Genomic DNA, 18737 nt, shown 5'->3' on the forward strand with positions numbered 1-18737 from the left:
AATCAATAAAAACAGATTTGATAAAAAAAAAAAAGATCCGGAATCAAAGGAAGTGGGTACTGGTTCCTTACGGTGACCTTATTCAGGTTACGATAATCAATGCACGGCCTAAGACCACCATCCTTCTTCCCCACGAAGAAGAAGCCAGCACCTACAGGAGAAGTCGAGGGGCGAATGAAACCCTTGGCCAGGCATTCTTGGATATACACCCTCATCGCTTCACGTTCAGGACATGAAAGATTAAATATCCTACCCTTAGGAAGCTTGGCACCAGGCACCAAATCGATAGCGCAATCGTAATCTCTATGGGGGGGCAACACCTCGGAGGCCTCCTTAGAAAACACATCGGCGAAGTCCTGAACAAACTCAGGAATCGTGTTTACCTCCTCCCGGGGAGAAATAGAGTTAACAGAAAGACATGACATAAGACATTCATTACCCCATTTGGTGAGATCCCCAGTATTCCAATCAAATGTGGGATTATGCAACTGCAACCAGGGAAGACCTAATACCAGATCAGACGATAATCCCTGCATCACCAGTACAGAGCACTGCTCCAAATGCATGGAGCCAACCAGGAGTTCAAAAACAGGAGTATGCTGAGTAAAATAACCATTAGCAAGGGGGGTTGAGTCGATTCCTACTACAGGGATGGGATAAGGTAAATCAATACAAGGCATCTTTAGAGACATAGCAAAATCCACAGACATGATATTAGCAGATGAGCCAGAATCCACGAAAGCACTGCCCGTGGCAGACCGGCCAGCAAACGAGACCTGAAAGGGAAGCAAAATTTTATTGCGTTTCACATTAACGGGAAATACCTGTGCGCCCAAGTGACCTCCCCGATGATCACTTAGGCGCGGAAGTTTTCCGGCTTCTTATTCTTGCGCCTGGGACAGGTGTTCAGTAGATGCTTGTCGTCCCCACAGTAGAAGCAGAGACCATTCATTCTGCGAAACTCCCTACGTTGTCGAGGGGACATGGAGGCCCCGAGTTGCATAGGTACCTCCGAGTCCTCCGTGGAGGGGCGAGGAGACGGAACCTCGGGGGGAATCGCAGAAAAGTCAGAGGGGAGCACACTGAAGCGTTCTAGCTGACGTTCCCTGAGACGTCGGTCAAGTCGTACTGCTAGGGCCATAATCTGGTCAAGGGAGTCAGGCGAGGGGTAGCTAACCAGCAGATCCTTCAGGGCGTCAGATAATCCTAACCTAAACTGGCACCTTAGGGCCGGATCGTTCCACTGAGAAGCTACGCACCACTTCCTAAAATCAGAACAGTATTCCTCAACCGGTCTCCTACCCTGACGTAAGGTCACCAGCTGACTCTCGGCTAAAGCAGTCCTGTCAGTCTCGTCGTAAATGAGTCCGAGGGCAGAGAAAAAACGATCAACAGAGGAAAGTTCAGGGGCGTCAGGAGCCAAGGAGAAGGCCCACTCTTGGGGCCCTTCCTGGAGTCGGGATATGATGATACCCACCCGCTGGTTCTCGGAACCTGAGGAGTGGGGCTTTAGGCGGAAATACAGTCTGCAACTCTCCCGGAAGGAGAGAAACGTCTTACGGTCCCCTGAAAACCGGTCAGGTAACTTGAGGTCGGGTTCTAGAGGTGAGGTGAGGGGTACTACTAAAGCAGCGTCACCCTGATTGACCCTTTGGGCCAGGGCCTGGACCTGTAGGGAGAGGCCCTGCATCTGCTGGGTCAGGGTCTCAAGGGGGTCCATGATAGCGTCAGCGTAGGAGAAATGGTAGACTAGGTAAGGGCTTGTAATTATGTAATGGCAGGAAGGAGGTGAAGGGAAAGTGAGCCCTAATCTACCCACCGCCCTGTCGCTGCCTACTTGCAACGACCCGCCCTAGGCGACGAGGTACAACTGGGCGGCGGTCCCTACGCTGGCTAAGTGCACAGGAAGACAAACGGGGACCACGCAAGGGAAGGGGCAGTAGCCACGGAACGCCACGAGGAAACGGGGCGGCGAACGAACAGTCAGGACCAGGACGAAGTGAGTACACCCGAGCAGGCACGGAGACAGAAGCAAGCCAGGGCAAGCAAGCAGGTCAAGCAGAACTGCAGCAAGGCAGAAGCACGGCAGAAGCAGGCTGGAGCAAGCAGCAGTGGGGCCAGGAATCCAAAAGAATTACAAGCACTGAGGGAGAGCACAGGGCAGGTAATAAAGGGCAGGGGGCGGAGCTAACTCCGAGAGACCAGGCCGCGATAGGCTCTCCCACTCCTGAGCCTGCCACCCTGGTTGGTGGGAGATGGTGTCAGTCGAGCAGGTCTGGCCTCAGGTGTGGATTGATTAATCCCAGGAGTATAGCTAGATGAAGTACCTGGCAGATCCCTAACAGCATATTTGCTAAATTTACTATGCTTTGTCAATTCCCCAGAGCTTCACTGCCTAATAGCGCCAAATCTCTTCTTTGTGGGCGGGCCTTGCGCATGCAGTCACATTACAGCATTCCTGCTTTTCATACTACATGTCCCAGAAATCCAGTGTCAGATGTAGGGCTTGGGAGTGCGCACAGATAAGTTTCATAGAGCAGTGTGGCAGCTGGTGCCTTTATCTGTATTTCTACTTGCAGTCTAAGGGTATGTTCACACAGAGTTTTTTGCAAGCGGAATAATCTGACCTGCCGGCAGAAAACTTGCCATGTTTTCTCACCGTTTTTCAGCCGCAGCCATTGCAATAAAACGCTGCGAAAACTGCTTTCTCTGCCTTCCACTGATATCAATGGGAGGTCACAGACGGAAACACCTAAAGAAAGGGCATGACGCTTTTTTTGTAGATTTGTCGTTCCTTGAATTGTGTGGTCCTATATAGAGCGTTGAGGGTCAAGTAATACCATTACAATTTTTCTTTTGTCTAGTTTTTACTATATCTGAATATGAATGGATGTGTTCCACATAGTGGGTCGCCGGCAGATTTAAAATTGATTTATCTTTTTGACGCTGTTGCTTTTGCTGTCTATAATGTTGTCATATTTTGATACTGGGACATTGTTTAGAACGAACATTCGTTTATTTATGCTTTATTAGGCGATGCTTCTAGAATTCATTTTTACATTTTATTCTAAATTAAGTTAATAAAGGTATCTTTCCTCTTATCTCATGAGATTCCACCTTTATGCGGGTTAACTAGATAATTAGATGTTATAAAAAAATGTTGTTTAATATCATGTTTATTAGGATGAGAATCCATGAACCGCATGTGCCATAGTCAGGGCCGCCATCAGGAATTTCAGGGCCCCATACAGCAAAATTTTCTGGGCCCCCCTACCGTGGCACCGTCTGTTAACGGTGTTCCGTCCAGCACTATATCATGGTACCCAGGGCCGCCATCAGGGGGGTATTAGGGGTACTGATGTGAGAGGCCTGGCCAAACCTAATTGAAAGGGGGGCCCGGCAAACTGCCGCGACTTGCCTTTGGTAGAAAAAAAACAGGCCCCTGCAATGGGGCCCGTTTTTTTCACCAAAAGAATGTCATGAGCTGCGGGCCCCCCTTTCAATTAGGTTTGGCCGGGCCTCTCACATCAGTACCCCTAATACCCCCCCTGATATCGGCCCTGGGTGGCATGGGGGCCGTCAAACACCGCCGCCCGTGCGACCGATCGCGCGCACCCGCAAACTCCCGCGCATGCGCACCGGCGACCGCCTGGAACCGTGCACCGAATTTTGAGGCAGATTTTGACCTGCCCACACTATCTTGCCGCGTTTGTTGCCCGCGGCGATTGAGGACAGCAGACAGAAAACGCAGCGAAAAATGCATTTTCTGCCTCCCATTGATTTCGATGGGAGGTCAGAAGCGGAACCGCGGCAAGAAAGGACGTGCTGCTTTTTCTTTTTTCCGCGACTGGCTCCCATTGATTTCAGATGAAATCAATGGGAGGCGGTTTTGGAAGTTGTTTGGTGCTGATTCTGACGCAGCGTCCGAGTCAATATCAAGGCCCAAAAACTCTGTGAACTGGGCCTTATTGTTAGGGCTTATTCAGACGAACGTGTAATACGTCCGTGCAACGTGCATGATTTTCACGCGCCTCGCACGGACCTGTGTTACTCTATGGGGTTGTGCAGACTGTCAGTGATTTTCACGCAGCGTGTGTCCGCTGCGTAAAACTGACGACATGTCCGATATTTGTGCATTGTTCGCGCATCACGCACCCATTGAAGTCAATGGGTGCGTGAAAATCACGCCCAGCACTTCCGCAGCCGTATGAACTATGAATGAAAACAGAAAAGCACCACGTGCTACAAGCATACAAACAGAGTGTCATAATGATGGCGGCTGCGCGGAAATCACGCATCATACGCTGCTGCCACACCGAGCTGTTATGGACCTTTTGCATGCGCAAAATGCCACGTTTTTGCGCGCGCAAAAAGCACACGCTCGTGTAAATCCGGCCTTAGGGTAGGAACACACTAGGCATGAACACTGCGGATTTTATGCAACACATTTTATTGTAGACAATCCGCAGCGTATTACAGTCGCAGCAGAGTGGCTGAGATTAGAACAAATCTCATCCACACGCTGCAAAAATAATGGACCTGCAGTGTTGCTTTTGGCTTTTTAAGCCGCAGCGTGTCAATGTATTCTGTGGAATCGCTGCTCCTCTGTTGCGGAAATGCTGCGGTTCAGCCGCAAAAATCACAAATGAGAAAAAAAAAAAGGCACTTTTTTAAATTTATAAAAAAGTCTAGACTTGCCCCGGCCGTAGTCCTGGTGACGCGATCCTCTATTCTTAGCGCAGCTCGGCCTCCTGTCATGACGTTTCATACCATGTGACTGCTGCTGCGGTCACATGGTCTACAGCGTCATCCCAGGAGGCGGGGCTACGTTCAGAAGAGAGAGACGCGTCGCCCTAAACTACGGCCGGGGCAAGTCTAAACTTTTTTTTCCCTGCAGGATTCCCGCAGCGGACAAGCCTCACGAAACCTGCACCACTATTTGGTGCGGTTTTGCTGGCAGAATTCCCTGCGGCTACCGGGGCGGATAAGCTGTGTAGTTTTACTCAGCATATCCGCCTAGTGTGTCCCTTATGATGTCGCTCCTGGAGCTGCTGCCGCTCTCTAAATAGGCAGTTGGTCCAGTAGAATTTGGAATTATTTTTTTTGGGAACCAGCTTAAAAAAATACAAAACTTTTGTGTTAGGGCCTGTTCACATCACCGTTCGCTTCCGTTCCGGGGTTCCGTCTGAGGTTTCTGTCGGGTGAACCCCGCAACGGAAAGTGAAAGTGACAGCACAGCTTCCGTTTCCGTCACCATTAGCGCAGTCGACTGCGATATTGATTCCGTCCGAAAACCAGCCGGAATGGTGACGAACGGAAACCATTAGCGATGTTTCCGTCACCATTGAGATCAATGGTGACTGAAACGGAAGCTGTGCTGTCACTTTCACTTTCCGTTGCGGGGTTCACCCGACAGAAACCTCAGACGGAACCCCGGAACGGAAGCGAACGGTGATGTGAACAGGCCCTAACACAAAAGTTTTGTATTTTTTTAAGCTGGTTCACAAAAAAAAAATAATTCCAAATTCTACTGGACCAACTGCCTATTTAGAGAGCGGCAGCAGCTCCAGGAGCGACATCATAAGGGACACACTAGGCGGATATGCTGAGTAAAACTACACAGCTTATCCGCCCCGGTAGCCGCAGGGAATTCTGCCAGCAAAACCGCACCAAATAGTGGCGCAGGTTTCGTGAGGCTTGTCCGCTGCGGGAATCCTGCAGGGAAAAAAAAGTTTAGACTTGCCCCGGCCGTAGTTTAAGTGACGCATCTCTCTCTTCTGAACGTAGCCCCGCCTCCTGGGATGACGCTGTAGACCATGTGACCGCTGCAGCAGTCACATGGGATGAAACGTCATGACAGGAGGCCGGGCTGCGCTAAGAATAGAGGATCGCGTCACCAGGACTACGGCCGGGGCAAGTCTAAACTTTATCAATTTAAAAAAGTACCTTTTTTTTTTCTCTTTTGTGATTTTTGCGGCAGAACCGCAGCATTTCCGCAACAGAGGAGCAGCGATTCCACAGCATAAATTGACACGCTGCGGCTTAAAAAGCCAAAAGCCACACTGCAGGTCCATTATTTTTGCAGCGTGTGAATGAGATTTGTTCAAATCTCATCCACTCTGCTGCGACTGTAATACGCTGCGGATTTTCCACAATAAAATGTGTTGCATAAAATCCGCAGTGTTCATGCCTAGTGTGTTCCTACCCTAAGGCCGGATTTACACGAGCGTGTGCTTTTTGCACGCGCAAAAAACGTGGCATTTTGCGCATGCAAAAGGTCCATAACAGCTCCGTGTGTCAGCAGCGTATGATGCGTGGCTGCGTGATTTTCGCGCAGCCGCCATCATTATGACACTCTGTTTGTATGTTTGTAGCACGTTGTGCTTTTCTGTTTTCATTCATAGTTTATACGGCTGCGGAAGTGCTGGGCGTGATTTTCACGCACCCATTGACTTCAATGGGTGCGTGATGCGCCAACCACGCACAAATATAAGACATGTCGTGAGTTTTACGCAGCGGACACACGGACACACGCTGCATGAAACTCACGGACAGTCTGCACGGCCCCATAGACTAACACAGGTCCGTGCGAGGCGCGTGAAAATCACGCGCGTTGCACGGATGTATTACACGTTTGTCTGAATAAGCCCTAACAATAAGGCCCAGTTCACAGAGTTTTTGGGCCTTGATATTGACTCGGACGCTGCGTCAGAATCAGCACCAAACAACTTCCAAAACCGCCTCCCATTGATTTAATCTGAAATCAATGGGAGCCAGTCGCGGAAAAAAGAAAAAGCAGCACGTCCTTTCTTGCCGCGTTTCCGCCTCTGACCTCCCATCGAAATCAATGGGGGGCAGAAAATGCATTTTTCGCTGCGTTTTTTGTCTGCTGTCCTCAATCGCCGCGGGCAAAAAACGCAGCAAAAAAACGCGGCAAGATAGTGTGGGCAGGTCAAAATCTGCCTCAAAATTCTTTAAGGAATTTTGAGGCAGATTTTTTTTTGCCTGCAAAATACTGTGTGAACAGGGCCATACATGATCAGCACTTTGAGATAATTTACTCACTGTGTCAGAAGAGCTGCTCCCTCTCCAGTTCTCTTCCGGCGATGTCTTCCAGGCGAGGTCTTCGGTCCAGACGTCCAGTCCTTCACCTCCAGCCAGGCTCCAGGTAAGTTTTGTCCATGTGTTTCCATGCGTGCGCCGCGCGGGCGATCGCGGGGGGGCGCAGGTGCGCGCGCGGGGGGTCGCAGGTGCGCGCGCGGGCCGTCGCGGGCGCGCGCGCGGGCGGTCTCGAGTGCGGGCGTTCGTGGGTGCGCGCTCGCGAGTGCGCACGCGCGGGAGCTTCCTTGTGCGCGCGATCGGGTGCGCGGGCGGACTGTTTGACGTCCCCCCATGACGAGGGGAGGGGGCCCGCAGCAGCAGCAGCTCACGACATTCTTTTGGTGAAAAAAACAGGCCCCATTGCAGGGGCCCGTTTTTTCCTACCAAAAGAATGTCGCGGCAGTTGCCGGGCCCCCCTTTCAATTAGGTTTGGCCGGGCCCCTCATGCCAGTACCCCTAATACCCCCCTGATGGCGGCCCTGGCCATAGTATTGCCCAGCAATGTCCAGTGTACGTCTAAGAATGTTCATCCTTTACCAGTCATTGGCACTGTAATGGTCTGCGAAGTGTGACTCATGAGCGCCGGAGCAATGTAATATACCGTATGACCTCCTGAGGGAGCTTCTGCTGAAGAGCGTAAATAAACAACGCATTTCTCATTGTGCTAGTTACAGCTTAGAGATTTCTGTTAAATTCTAGACTTAGAATCTGATCAGTAAGTCGCACTCTTGCACATTGAATATCCTGCATAGCATGATGGGTAAATTAAAGGAAATCTAGATTTTTGTAAGCTGTCCTCATTTTACTATACTTGTATAATAAACATTCAGATTTTTAAAATGTTTCCCCAAACTGAGTCTATAAAGCATACATTCATTCACCTTTTAACACCATATTACAGATATATACAGACAGGAAAAGTTGAATATCTTTGTATATAGTTTAAATCTTTGCCTTGTACTCATTGTGCGTTTCTTGGTCCGAGCTGCAGTCACAATTCTATGGGTTTTCCTAACAGCTTAGCAGAGCTCCTATAATGGGACAGTTAGTAGGACAATGAGTTTTTCCTACATCAAATGACTCCACTATGTCCAATGTAAAGACTATACTTCCCAGAATGCAAATCGTCAAAGCAAGCTCTGTGCAGTCAGCAAGAAAGGCTGGATTTCAGCTCTGAATCCTGCAGAATTGTGAACACAGCTCTGGGCTATAAGATCACATATAGATGCAGTAGACTTTTTCCACCAAGGATTGTGCTGAAAATATCGTGGATTTCACCCCTTTGCATCACAAAGGGTAGAATCCGCAACATAATAGGCATAGACTTCCCCACACAGTGAGATAAACCTGTCAATATAAATATATATATATATGTAATATATATATATATATATATATATATAATGTGTGTATAAATTCTCATATGTGGGTTAGTATCACATCATTTACTGTATGTCAGTAAGGATAATGTTTATGTAGTTTACATAGTACAACCACATCATTGTTTCCAGTCAGTGATTTTCCTTATTACTTGTTATATATTCCTGTAACTAGGGGCAGAGGTAGCAGTTGTACCCAGGATCTGGTGCCTGAGGCGGCCCCAAAACCCCCACATGAGAAAACACTAGTATGATAAGTGGTACCCTTTTAGAGTTTTTCCATTCTAGCCCAAGAGCTTCACGTTACATTGTTGACCGACAACCTACTGTAGATGTTTAGTATTCACAAAATATACGCTGAATGGCCACTTTATTAGAGACATCTGAACTTTCGCAATCGGACCTTCCTTGTGTGAAAATTAGACACGTGTGGAATCTATGCCACGAGGAATTCCTGTGGTTCTGGAGGCCAAAGGAGGTTCAGCGCGCTACTAGATGGGTGTCTCTAAAGTGTATTCAGTGACGTATACAAAGGAACAGATATAAATATTGAATATACATATAACATGAAAAATTCAGAAACTGATAAATGCATTTTACTATGTTTTAATTTTGCAATCCAATGTATTACTAATAAGGACTGTTTAAATGTGGTTGATTCTAGTCATTTATTCCCATATTTTTAATCATTGTCTTGGTTTTTCCTTGCACTTAGGCATAAGTGGTTTGGAAGACTTTGTCCTGAAGTCGGCTACACTGTCTACATCACCAGCATGTGCACCATTTATTCCACTTAACTTTGAAGCAACCCCAATTTTGCGAGTAGCTGTTGAACCGACACATGCAAGTGAGTATGAGTACAGTATACAACACAAGAGAACACCATATCTGCATGACCAAATAAGATCTTCTCTTAGGAAACACATATGAGAAAAGACTTTGATTGACAAATTGTGTTTTTACCGAGGAACAGAATGCTAATTTATTTTGCCACAACTTAAAGGGGTTTTCCACCTTCTGACAACTGATGACCTATCCACCGGACAACCGGACCCCCGCACAGGTCAGCTGGTCCAGTGCTTTTGTGCACCGGACGTACATGCCAGAAGCAATTGGCTCCGGCCACGGAATAGAGGCCGAGTTACAGTACTGCAGCTCTGCTCCTATTCAAGTGAATAGGAGCAGAACTGCAGCACGGCTGCTACGCTATGTACGGAGCCAACGGCTTCCGGCTCTGTACATAGCGTTATGTGCCATAACATCCGGTGCCCGCAGGCCACCGGAGCGGCTTAACGGTGTGGGTCCGATGACCTATCCGGTGAATAGGTCATGAGTTGTCAGAAGGTGGAATACCCCTTTAAGGAGGAGCTGTAAGCTCTCATGACATGTCTGTTTTAATAAATACATGTATTCCCCATGAAATAACAATTCTGTAGCAGCTTTCCTTAGAACTCGGTGCTTCCCTTTTCTCTGTTATGTCCATATATTAGTGAATAAAGTGTATGTGTGAGGTATTTTTTTCTAAAGTGCCATATCGTAAGTGCAGCCATATTGGTTGTCACGTATTAGCTTCTCAGCAGGTGTTGGTCACTTTTTTAATGATGGTACAGACTGACAAAATTACAATTTAATCATCAGTATCTGAGAAGAAATTAAAAGGTGACAAACAATATGGCTGCACTTCCTGTTGTCACTTCCAAAAAAAAAACAAAACAGAAAATGGCAATATATCTATAAGTAAAATAAAGGTCATTACCATACTTTGACTATTCGTAACTTCCACTCCCATAAAATACTTTCTTTTTGGCCAGGAAGTTGTCCTTACTATTCCCTGCAAAAGACCTTTTTGGAGCTAAAAATTCACATTATGGTATTTCAGATTATAGAGGCCAAAAGTTGCAGAGAGTAGAAATATATCTGATGATTTATTGCTTTGAGTGCGATCTCCTTTTTTCTCACCTTATAACAATTTATGATAGATACGGTCAATGAATTATCGGTATTCTCAGAAAAGCAAACACTATTTACAGCATCTGATTAATGTTCTGTAACCATTGCCCTAAGAGCAGATTCATCCAAAGATGCTACTCCATAAATTAACCAAAGATGCAAAGAACAGATAACCTGGACAGCAATAAGTAGGGCTATTTATTTTTATATAGAATTTTTTATTAAGGGGTAGTATTCCATTCTTTTTCTATGGAGCTCCAAGGACTACTTGCCCAGTCTTCGTGCTAAATCTCAATGGACTAGATCTCGTCCTGGAGACTCCTATGTGTTGATGCCCTTTTGAGCTCAATAAAAAGCTTGTGTACAGCTCCTATTGATATCGATAGGAGATGAGTACAGAAAGGCCCACAGCCAATATATATCTGAAGGTACATTTCAAGGAAGTAAAATATACACGTCTTTTATATAGAGGAATAAACCGGTCAACGGCAAACCCTGCGGAAGGTGACGTATTCTTGTAGCATTCTTGTTCCCTTTACTCAGTAAGGCGGTGTTACCTTATTATCATGGTGGAACCCCAAAATGACTATTCCAAGTCCTTCCTCAAAAAAGGTTGTAGTACGGGCAGGTAAAGTATTCATTGATTCTGTATTGTAGCCAAGGTTTGATGACGACTTGTTTGCCGGCCACATACTCAGCATCTATGAGCGGGCTTTGTTTGCCATTGCTGCAGTAACAACTTACCTGGTTGTCAGTGCCCTACTTATTGCTGTTCAGGTTATCTGTTCTTTGCATCTTTGGTTAATTTCTGGAGTAGCATCTTTGGATGAATCTGCTCTTAGGGCAATGGTTACAGAACATTACTCATAGCTGTAAATAGTGTTTGCTTTTCTGAGAATACCGATAATTCATTGACAGTATCTACCATAAAGTCACATAAATTGTTAGAAGTAAGGTGAGAAAAAAGGAGATCGCACTCAAAGCAATAAATCATCAGATATATTTCTACTCTGCAACTTTTGGCCTCTATAATCTACAATGCCATAATGTGCATATTTTTTCCCAAAAAGGTATTTTGCAGGGAATAGTAAGGACAACTTCCTGGCCAATGGTATAAAGACTCCGTTCTGATGTAGCTAGTAGAGTAAAGCTATATTCTTTGGTAGTTAGCTTTTTCAGAGACAACTGCTCTGTTACCCCAATGCAAATCTTCATTTCCTGGTTATAGTCATATAAAGTAACCTACATCTATAAAGTGCATGTTCTTGATGGACAATGGTATGTACAGTCAGATCTCTAATATTAAAGGGGTTGTCCGGCATGAGGCGGTTTTTCATACTGATGACCTATCCACAGGATTGGTCATCAGTATTTGATCGGTGGTTGTCTGACACCTGAACCCCGCACCTATCAGCTATTCTAAGCACGTGTTCTTAATGAATTATGCTTTCTTGTTATAGCACCGATCAGACGTTTCGTCTGCCTCTGGGCGTTGGAAGTTATGCAGTGATTGTGCCGGAAGCAGATGGCTCCGGCCACATTATAGCGGTCGTGCTGCAGTACTGCAGCTCTGCGCCTATTAAGGTGAATAGGAGCAGAACTGCAGTAACCCAGCACGGCCACTATACATTGAACTGAGCAATCTGCTTCCGGCACCGACCACTGCATAACTTCCGGTGCCCGTAGGCAGTTGATAAGAAGGCATAATTCATTAAGGACATGTGCTTAGACATTCTGTCTAGGTACAATGGGTAATGAATGGGACTGTGCTGCAACTCCCTGCACAGCCTCCGGCTGGGTGCGCTGCTATGCAGGGAAAAACGTTAGAATCGCCGCAGCACTGCAGCGCCTTCGTTCTCCGCATCAGTGGGAGCGCACTGGCAGTCAGACCCCACTTATCAGAAATTAATGGCTTATCCTAGCGATAGGCTATAACTTTCTGTATTAAGAAAACCCCTTTTGTGGAGAGCAGGAAACCGTATACACAATCTTTGGGTTTAGCTCTTATTGGGCTTCTTATGAATGCTCTTATTTAAAAGGATGACCGCATGTGACTTTTTAATGACACAGCCTTTTTTATTTAACACGGATTTAAAATAGTGGAAGATGCTTATAATATGGAGGCAGTATTTTCCGACTGGGGCATTTTATCTGCAAACTGCAACTCCCAGGAACAGATTCTATTTGTAGAGGCGAATGTTACCTACAACTTTGTGGGATTCTATATGTGACTTTGGAAAGTACAAGAACGTGCCCATTTAAAACAAAATTGATTACTAAAAAAAACAAAAATACACATTTTATAATAATGTCTAGCACTTAGCCTTGAGTCTTAGGGTAATTTTATATAAATACTGTATATATTACCAAATGAGTTTTCTGCCAGCTCATATAGCGACCCGATAAAAGCGTCCACACACTTACCAGCACTTTCATCCCTCTGTAGAAATCACAGCTCATCACATATCACAATGCCTGCAGGTACAGAATGGCCAAATGTCTTCACCATCATGTATATTTATATAGTTTAACCCTCAGTCCCAGATACAAAGGGCATAAAATGTGCTCAGTAGCAGACTCAGCCTTTCACAAATTATGGAAAAGAAACAAAAAGAGTGAAACCTGTAGACCGGGAATAAGTTATTTAGAACTATGAAAAAAATCTGGAAGGGGAAATATAATTTATCAGTTATTAAAGAAACCACAAACCCGATGACTGCGCCAATAAACCAGTCACCATATACCAAAAACTTCTCTATGCTGTGCTCAAAACCCAACAACTTAAAGAGGCTCTGTCACCACATTATAAGTGCCCTGTCTCCTACATAAGGAGACCGGCGCTGTAATGTAGGTGACAGCAGTGCTTTTTAATTAAAAAAACGATCTATTTTCACAAAGTTAGGAGCGATTTTGGTTTATGCTAATGAGCTTTCTTGATGCCCAAGTGGGCGTATTTTTACTTACGACCAAGTGGGCGTTGTACAGAGGAGTGCATGACGCTGACCAATCAGCATCATGCACTCCTCTCCATTCATTTACGCAGCAGAATCGCGTTCTTACTAGAACATGATCTGCAGCCACATACACAGCGATTCTGCTTGATTAATGTTAATCAAGTGTCCTGATAATGAATACACATGAAATCCAGCCTGGACGTCATGTGTATTCAGAATCCTGACACTTCTGAATCTTTTCTGTGAGATTTCCAGCACGGGAAACGATATCTCTCAAGATTACGGAGATAAACGAGATTTCGTTTCCCGTGCTGGAAATCTCACAGAAAAGATTCAGAAGTGTCAGGATTCTGAATACACATGACGTCCAGGCTGGATTTCATGTGTATTCATTATCAGGACACTTGATTAACATTAATCAAGCAGAATCGCTATGTATGTGGCTGCAGATCATGTTCTAGTAAGAACGCGATTTTCTGCTGTGTAAATGAATGGAGAGTAGCGCATGATGCCGATTGGTCAGCGTCATACACTCCTCTGTACAACGCCCACTTGGTCGAAAGTAAAAAATACACCCACTTGGGCATTAAGCAACTCATTCGCATAAACCAAAATCGCTCCTAACGCTGTGAAAATAGATCGTTTTTTTAAATAAAAAGCATTACTGTCACCTACATTACAGCGCCCATCTCCTTATGTAGGAGATAGGGCACTTATAATGTGGTGACAGAGCCTCTTTAATGTCAAGCACTCAAACTGGAAGCTTAGCATAATTTATATAAAAATATTTTACAGTATTTTATTTCCAAATCCATATTAAAAAAGAGACAAAAAGTCCATAGTGTAAAGAAGTGTAAATACAGTGCATACGTTACTCAACTACACAACCATCGCATCAATAACTCACTGGTCAGTAAATATCAAATTCATATAATGGATGGATATACAAGGCACAAAGCATGCAATTCATCAATATGTAACACTTATGAAAAATACTAAAATCATCTAATAAATACAAGGCATGCAAAGGAATTAAATTGGATTTCACTACTGAGAAGGAAGGGAGACCTTTTAAAGGGGTTTTTCGAGGCCAAAAATGATTGGCTAATGGCAGGGAATGTGAGAAAATAACAAAATAAACTTTACTCCCCTTGTATATCCCCTGACACTCTAGCGCTGCCCCTCTGATGGTCCTGAAGGCCTTTGTTAGCTGTACTGCAGTGATGATAGGCCGATTACCAAAAATGTGACCACTGCACCCCCGCCGAGGCCAATGATAATCACGTCATCACTTCAGGACTGCTAACAAAGATCGCTGGGGTCCTGGGTTCAAATCCAACCAAAGGACAGCATCTGCATGGAGTTTTGTATGTTGTCCCTGTGTTTGCGTGGGTTTCCTTTGTGTACTCCGGTTTCCTCCCACACCCCAAAAACATACCGATAGGGAATTTGGATTGTGAGCCCCAATGGGGACAGTAAGTGAGGACCTCTGTACAGCGCTGCGGAATATGTTGGCAATATATAAGTAACAGAAATAAATACCCAATCTTTTTTTAGTCTGGAAAACCCATTTAAAGGGGTTGTCCACTTTTTAGCAATTTAATGTTATTTTTTATGTAATTAAGTTATACAATTTTCCAATAGAAATTCTGTATTTATTCCTCACTGTTTTTTAAGATCTCTGCTTGTTGTTATTCAGTAGGAACATTCATTGTTTACTTCCAGTGGCTAAAATTCTGTCCATGGTTATTTTATGGTCACACAGATGCACAGATCGTTACAGTTACATCATGTGTATCAGAGCTATGTCTACTAATGATTCCAGAACCTGGGTGTCCATCACATGACCATGGACAGAATTGTATCCACTGGAAGTTAACAATTAATGTTCCTGCTGAATAACAGCAAGCAGAGATCTTTAAAACCATGAGGAATTAATGCTGAAGGTACGGTGCTATGCAAAAGTTTTAGGCCTCCTGTATACAGTCGTAGCTATGTGTACGGTCCGTAATTCCAGCACGGAGTGCAAAGTAAAAATTATTTCAAAAATAGAAGTGTCGATAGGTTTTTTTTTTTGTTTTGCTTTTTTTTTATCAATTAACAAAATGCAAAGTGAATGAACAGAAGAGAAATCTAAATCAAATCAATATTTGGTGTGACCACCCTTTTGCCCTCAAAATAGCATCAATTCTTCTAGGTACACTTGCACAAGGTTTTTGAAGGAACTCAGCAGAGAGGTTGTTCAAAACATCTTGGAGAACAAACCACAGATCTACTGTGGATGTAGGCTTCCTCAAATCCTTCTGTCTCTTCATGTAATCCGAGATAGACTCGATGATGTTGAGATCAGGGCTCTGTGGGGGCCATATCCTCACTTATAGGGCTCCTTGTTCTTCTTTACGCTGAAGATAGTTCTTAATGACATTGGCTGTATGTTTGGGGTCGTTGTCCTGCTGCAGAATAAATTTGGATCCAATCAGACGCCTCCCTGATGGTATTGCATGATTGATATGTATCTGCCTGTATTTTTCAGCATTGAGGACACAACACCATTAATCCTGACAAAATCCCACACTCCATTTGCTGAAATGGAGCCCCAAACTTGCAAGGAACCTCCACCATGCTTCACTACTGCCTGCAGACACTCACTATTGTACCACTCTCCAGCCATTCGGCCAACAAACTGATGGATAAGTATCTGCCTGTATTTCTCAGCATTGTGGACACCATTAAAGGGGTTATCCGGGGACCAAAAATTGCTTTGCATTCATATTTTTATGTAAAAAGAAGTTTCTTACTAATATACTTTAATTAAAAATTTGGTACTAAATAGTGCCGTTTAATCCCGGTGAACTGTTTCCGGAAGTCCTGGAGCTTTTCTAATATTGATGATGCGCCGACACGGCCCCACGTGACTGAGGGCTTGCTTCCTGTGCTGTTCGTGTCGGCGTGTTATCAATGGCATGATCTCAAGGGGCTGTCACACTGCCTATTACTGGAGTCGCCGAGCAGAGCATCAGCTAGCGCTTTGCTCGGGACTCCTGCTGCTGACGTTTGGTCAGTGACTTCAGGGGTTTCCTATAGCTGGAGTTCAGTGACGTTGGCAGCAGTGCTGGAGTCCCCAGGCAGAGCATCAGCTGATGCTCTGCTCGGGGACTCCAAAACTGCTGCTAACGTCCCTGCCCATGTATGGACAGTGATGTTGGCAGCAGTGCTTGAGTCCCCAGGCACAGCATCAGCCGATGCTCTCCTCTGGAACTCCAGCTATAGGAATCCCCTGAAGTCACTGACCATATATGAACAAGTGATGTCTGCAGCGGTACTGGAGTCCCTGAGCAGAGCATCAGCTGATGCTCTGCCTGAGGACTCCAGTACTGCTGCCGACGTCACTGTCCATATAGTGACAGTGACGTTGGCAGTAATGCTGGAGTACCCGGGCAGAGCATTAGCTGATGTTCTGCTCTGGAACTGCAGCGATAGGAAACCCCTGAAGTCACTGTCCATATATGGACAGTGACGGCGGCAGCAGTTCGGGAGTCCTCAGCTGATGCTCTGCTTATGGTGCTGCTGCCGACGTCACTGACCAAATATGGACAGCGACTTCAGGGGTTTCCTATTGCTGGAGTCCCCGAGCAAAGCATCAGCTGATGCTCTGCCTGGGGACTCCAGCACTGCTGCCAACGTCACTGTCCATATACAGACAGTGATGTCGGCAGCAGCACAGGAGTCCCCAGGCAAAGCATCAGCTGATGCTCTGCTCGGGGACTCCAATACTGTTGCCGACGTCACTGCCCATATATGGACAGTGACGTTGGCAGCAGTGCTGGAGTCCCCAGGCTGAGCATCAGCCGATGCTCTGCCCTGGAACTCCAGCTATAGGAAACCCCTGAAGTCACTGACCAAATGTTGGGAGCAGTACTGGAGTCCCGAGGAAAGCGCTAGCTGATGCTCTGCTCGGGGACTCCAGCAATAGGCAGTGTGACAGCCCCTTGCGGTCATGCCATTGATAACACGTCGACACGAACCGCACAGGAAGCAAGCCCTCAGTCACGTGGGGCCGTGTCAGCGAATCATCAATATCAGAAAAGCTCCAGGACTTTCTGGAACAGTTCACCGGGATTGAATGGCACTATTTAGTACCGAATTTTTATTTAAAGTATATTAGTAAGTGACGACTTTTTACATAAAAATATGAATGCAAAGCAATTTTTGGTCCCTGGATAACCCCTTTAATCCTGACCAAATCCCCAACTCCATTTGCTGACATGCAGCCCCAAACTTGCAAGGAACCTCCACCATGCTTCACTTTTGCCTGCAGACACATTATTGTACCGTTCTCCAGCCCTTCGGCGAATAAACTGCCTTTTGTTAGAGCCAAATATTTCAAATCTTGACTCATCAGTCCAAAGCACCTGCTACCATTTTTCTGCACCCCAGTTCCTAAGTTTTCATGCATAATTGAGACGCTTGGCCTTGTTTCCACGTATGGCTTTTTGGCCACAATTCTTCCATGAAGACCACTTCTGGCCAGACTTCTCTGAACAATAGATCAGTGTACCTGGGTCCTACTGGTTTCTGACCGTTCTGAGCTGATGACACTGCTGGTCGTCTTCCAGTTTTAAAGGGAAGTAAACATGGTGTGTCTTTGATCTGCTGCACTAAGTTTCCTTGAATTCTGACTGGACACCAGCTATGAAAGGCTCTTTAGAGGACCGTTTTCTATCAGAGACTGGCTTGGATACAACTGCCACTTGCCAGTACTATTGTTCTGGGAGTTACTCCATATTGTATGACGCTCTATGGTCCCTATATGACAAGCTGGGGCTGTGACTATTTTGGTTTCCAGACTTTCGCTGGGTAAAATGGTGTCAACATACATCAGGCATGTATGCTTATCATGCAACTCAGATGGTAAATGCTTGTGTTCGGAGTAAATACCTACGGCGTGTCTGATTTACAGCAGTTATGCCATTGAGTCACAACAGCTGTATTATTGCTAGTGTAAACGTTAATATTGTGTATTTGTCCTCGCTAATTTTGGATACATTCAATGGTTGTGTCAGTATAAACTGTCCTTCCGGGCGTTTTATTCATTTTCTTACACCTGGATTGACCTAATGAGTGGTCAATTTTGAATAGTACTGTGATCCCTATGGCACCTGGTGACTGCCATGTTGTGCTTCTACATTATGCTAATATTTGCGACACCTTTATTTTCATACTGGACTATGTTGCTTCATTAGATTCCTCATTATTGTGAACAATCTGGTAGCCAAGGAACGTACCAACGTATTTGCTATCGCGGCCTTTAAGTCATTATAGGGCTGACTAATATACCCCCTCAATATATTTG

The 18737-nt window shown here is 45.4% G+C and overlaps 1 protein-coding gene across 3 annotated transcripts in view; it reads left to right on the forward strand.

Annotated features, from left to right (window-relative positions):
* Window positions 1–18737, forward strand: part of EFL1 (elongation factor like GTPase 1) — a 312225-nt gene that overhangs the window by 217995 nt on the left and 75493 nt on the right. For all 3 annotated transcript variants that reach the window (XM_075858080.1, XM_075858078.1, XM_075858081.1), the window contains exon 16: window positions 9196–9327. In XM_075858080.1, coding sequence (XP_075714195.1) covers window positions 9196–9327 — 132 coding nt within the window. The remainder of the gene's footprint in view (window positions 1–9195; window positions 9328–18737) is intronic.

The sequence above is a fragment of the Rhinoderma darwinii genome, chromosome 3 (genome assembly GCF_050947455.1).
Source record: "Rhinoderma darwinii isolate aRhiDar2 chromosome 3, aRhiDar2.hap1, whole genome shotgun sequence".
NCBI classification, from domain to species: Eukaryota; Metazoa; Chordata; class Amphibia; order Anura; family Rhinodermatidae; genus Rhinoderma; species Rhinoderma darwinii.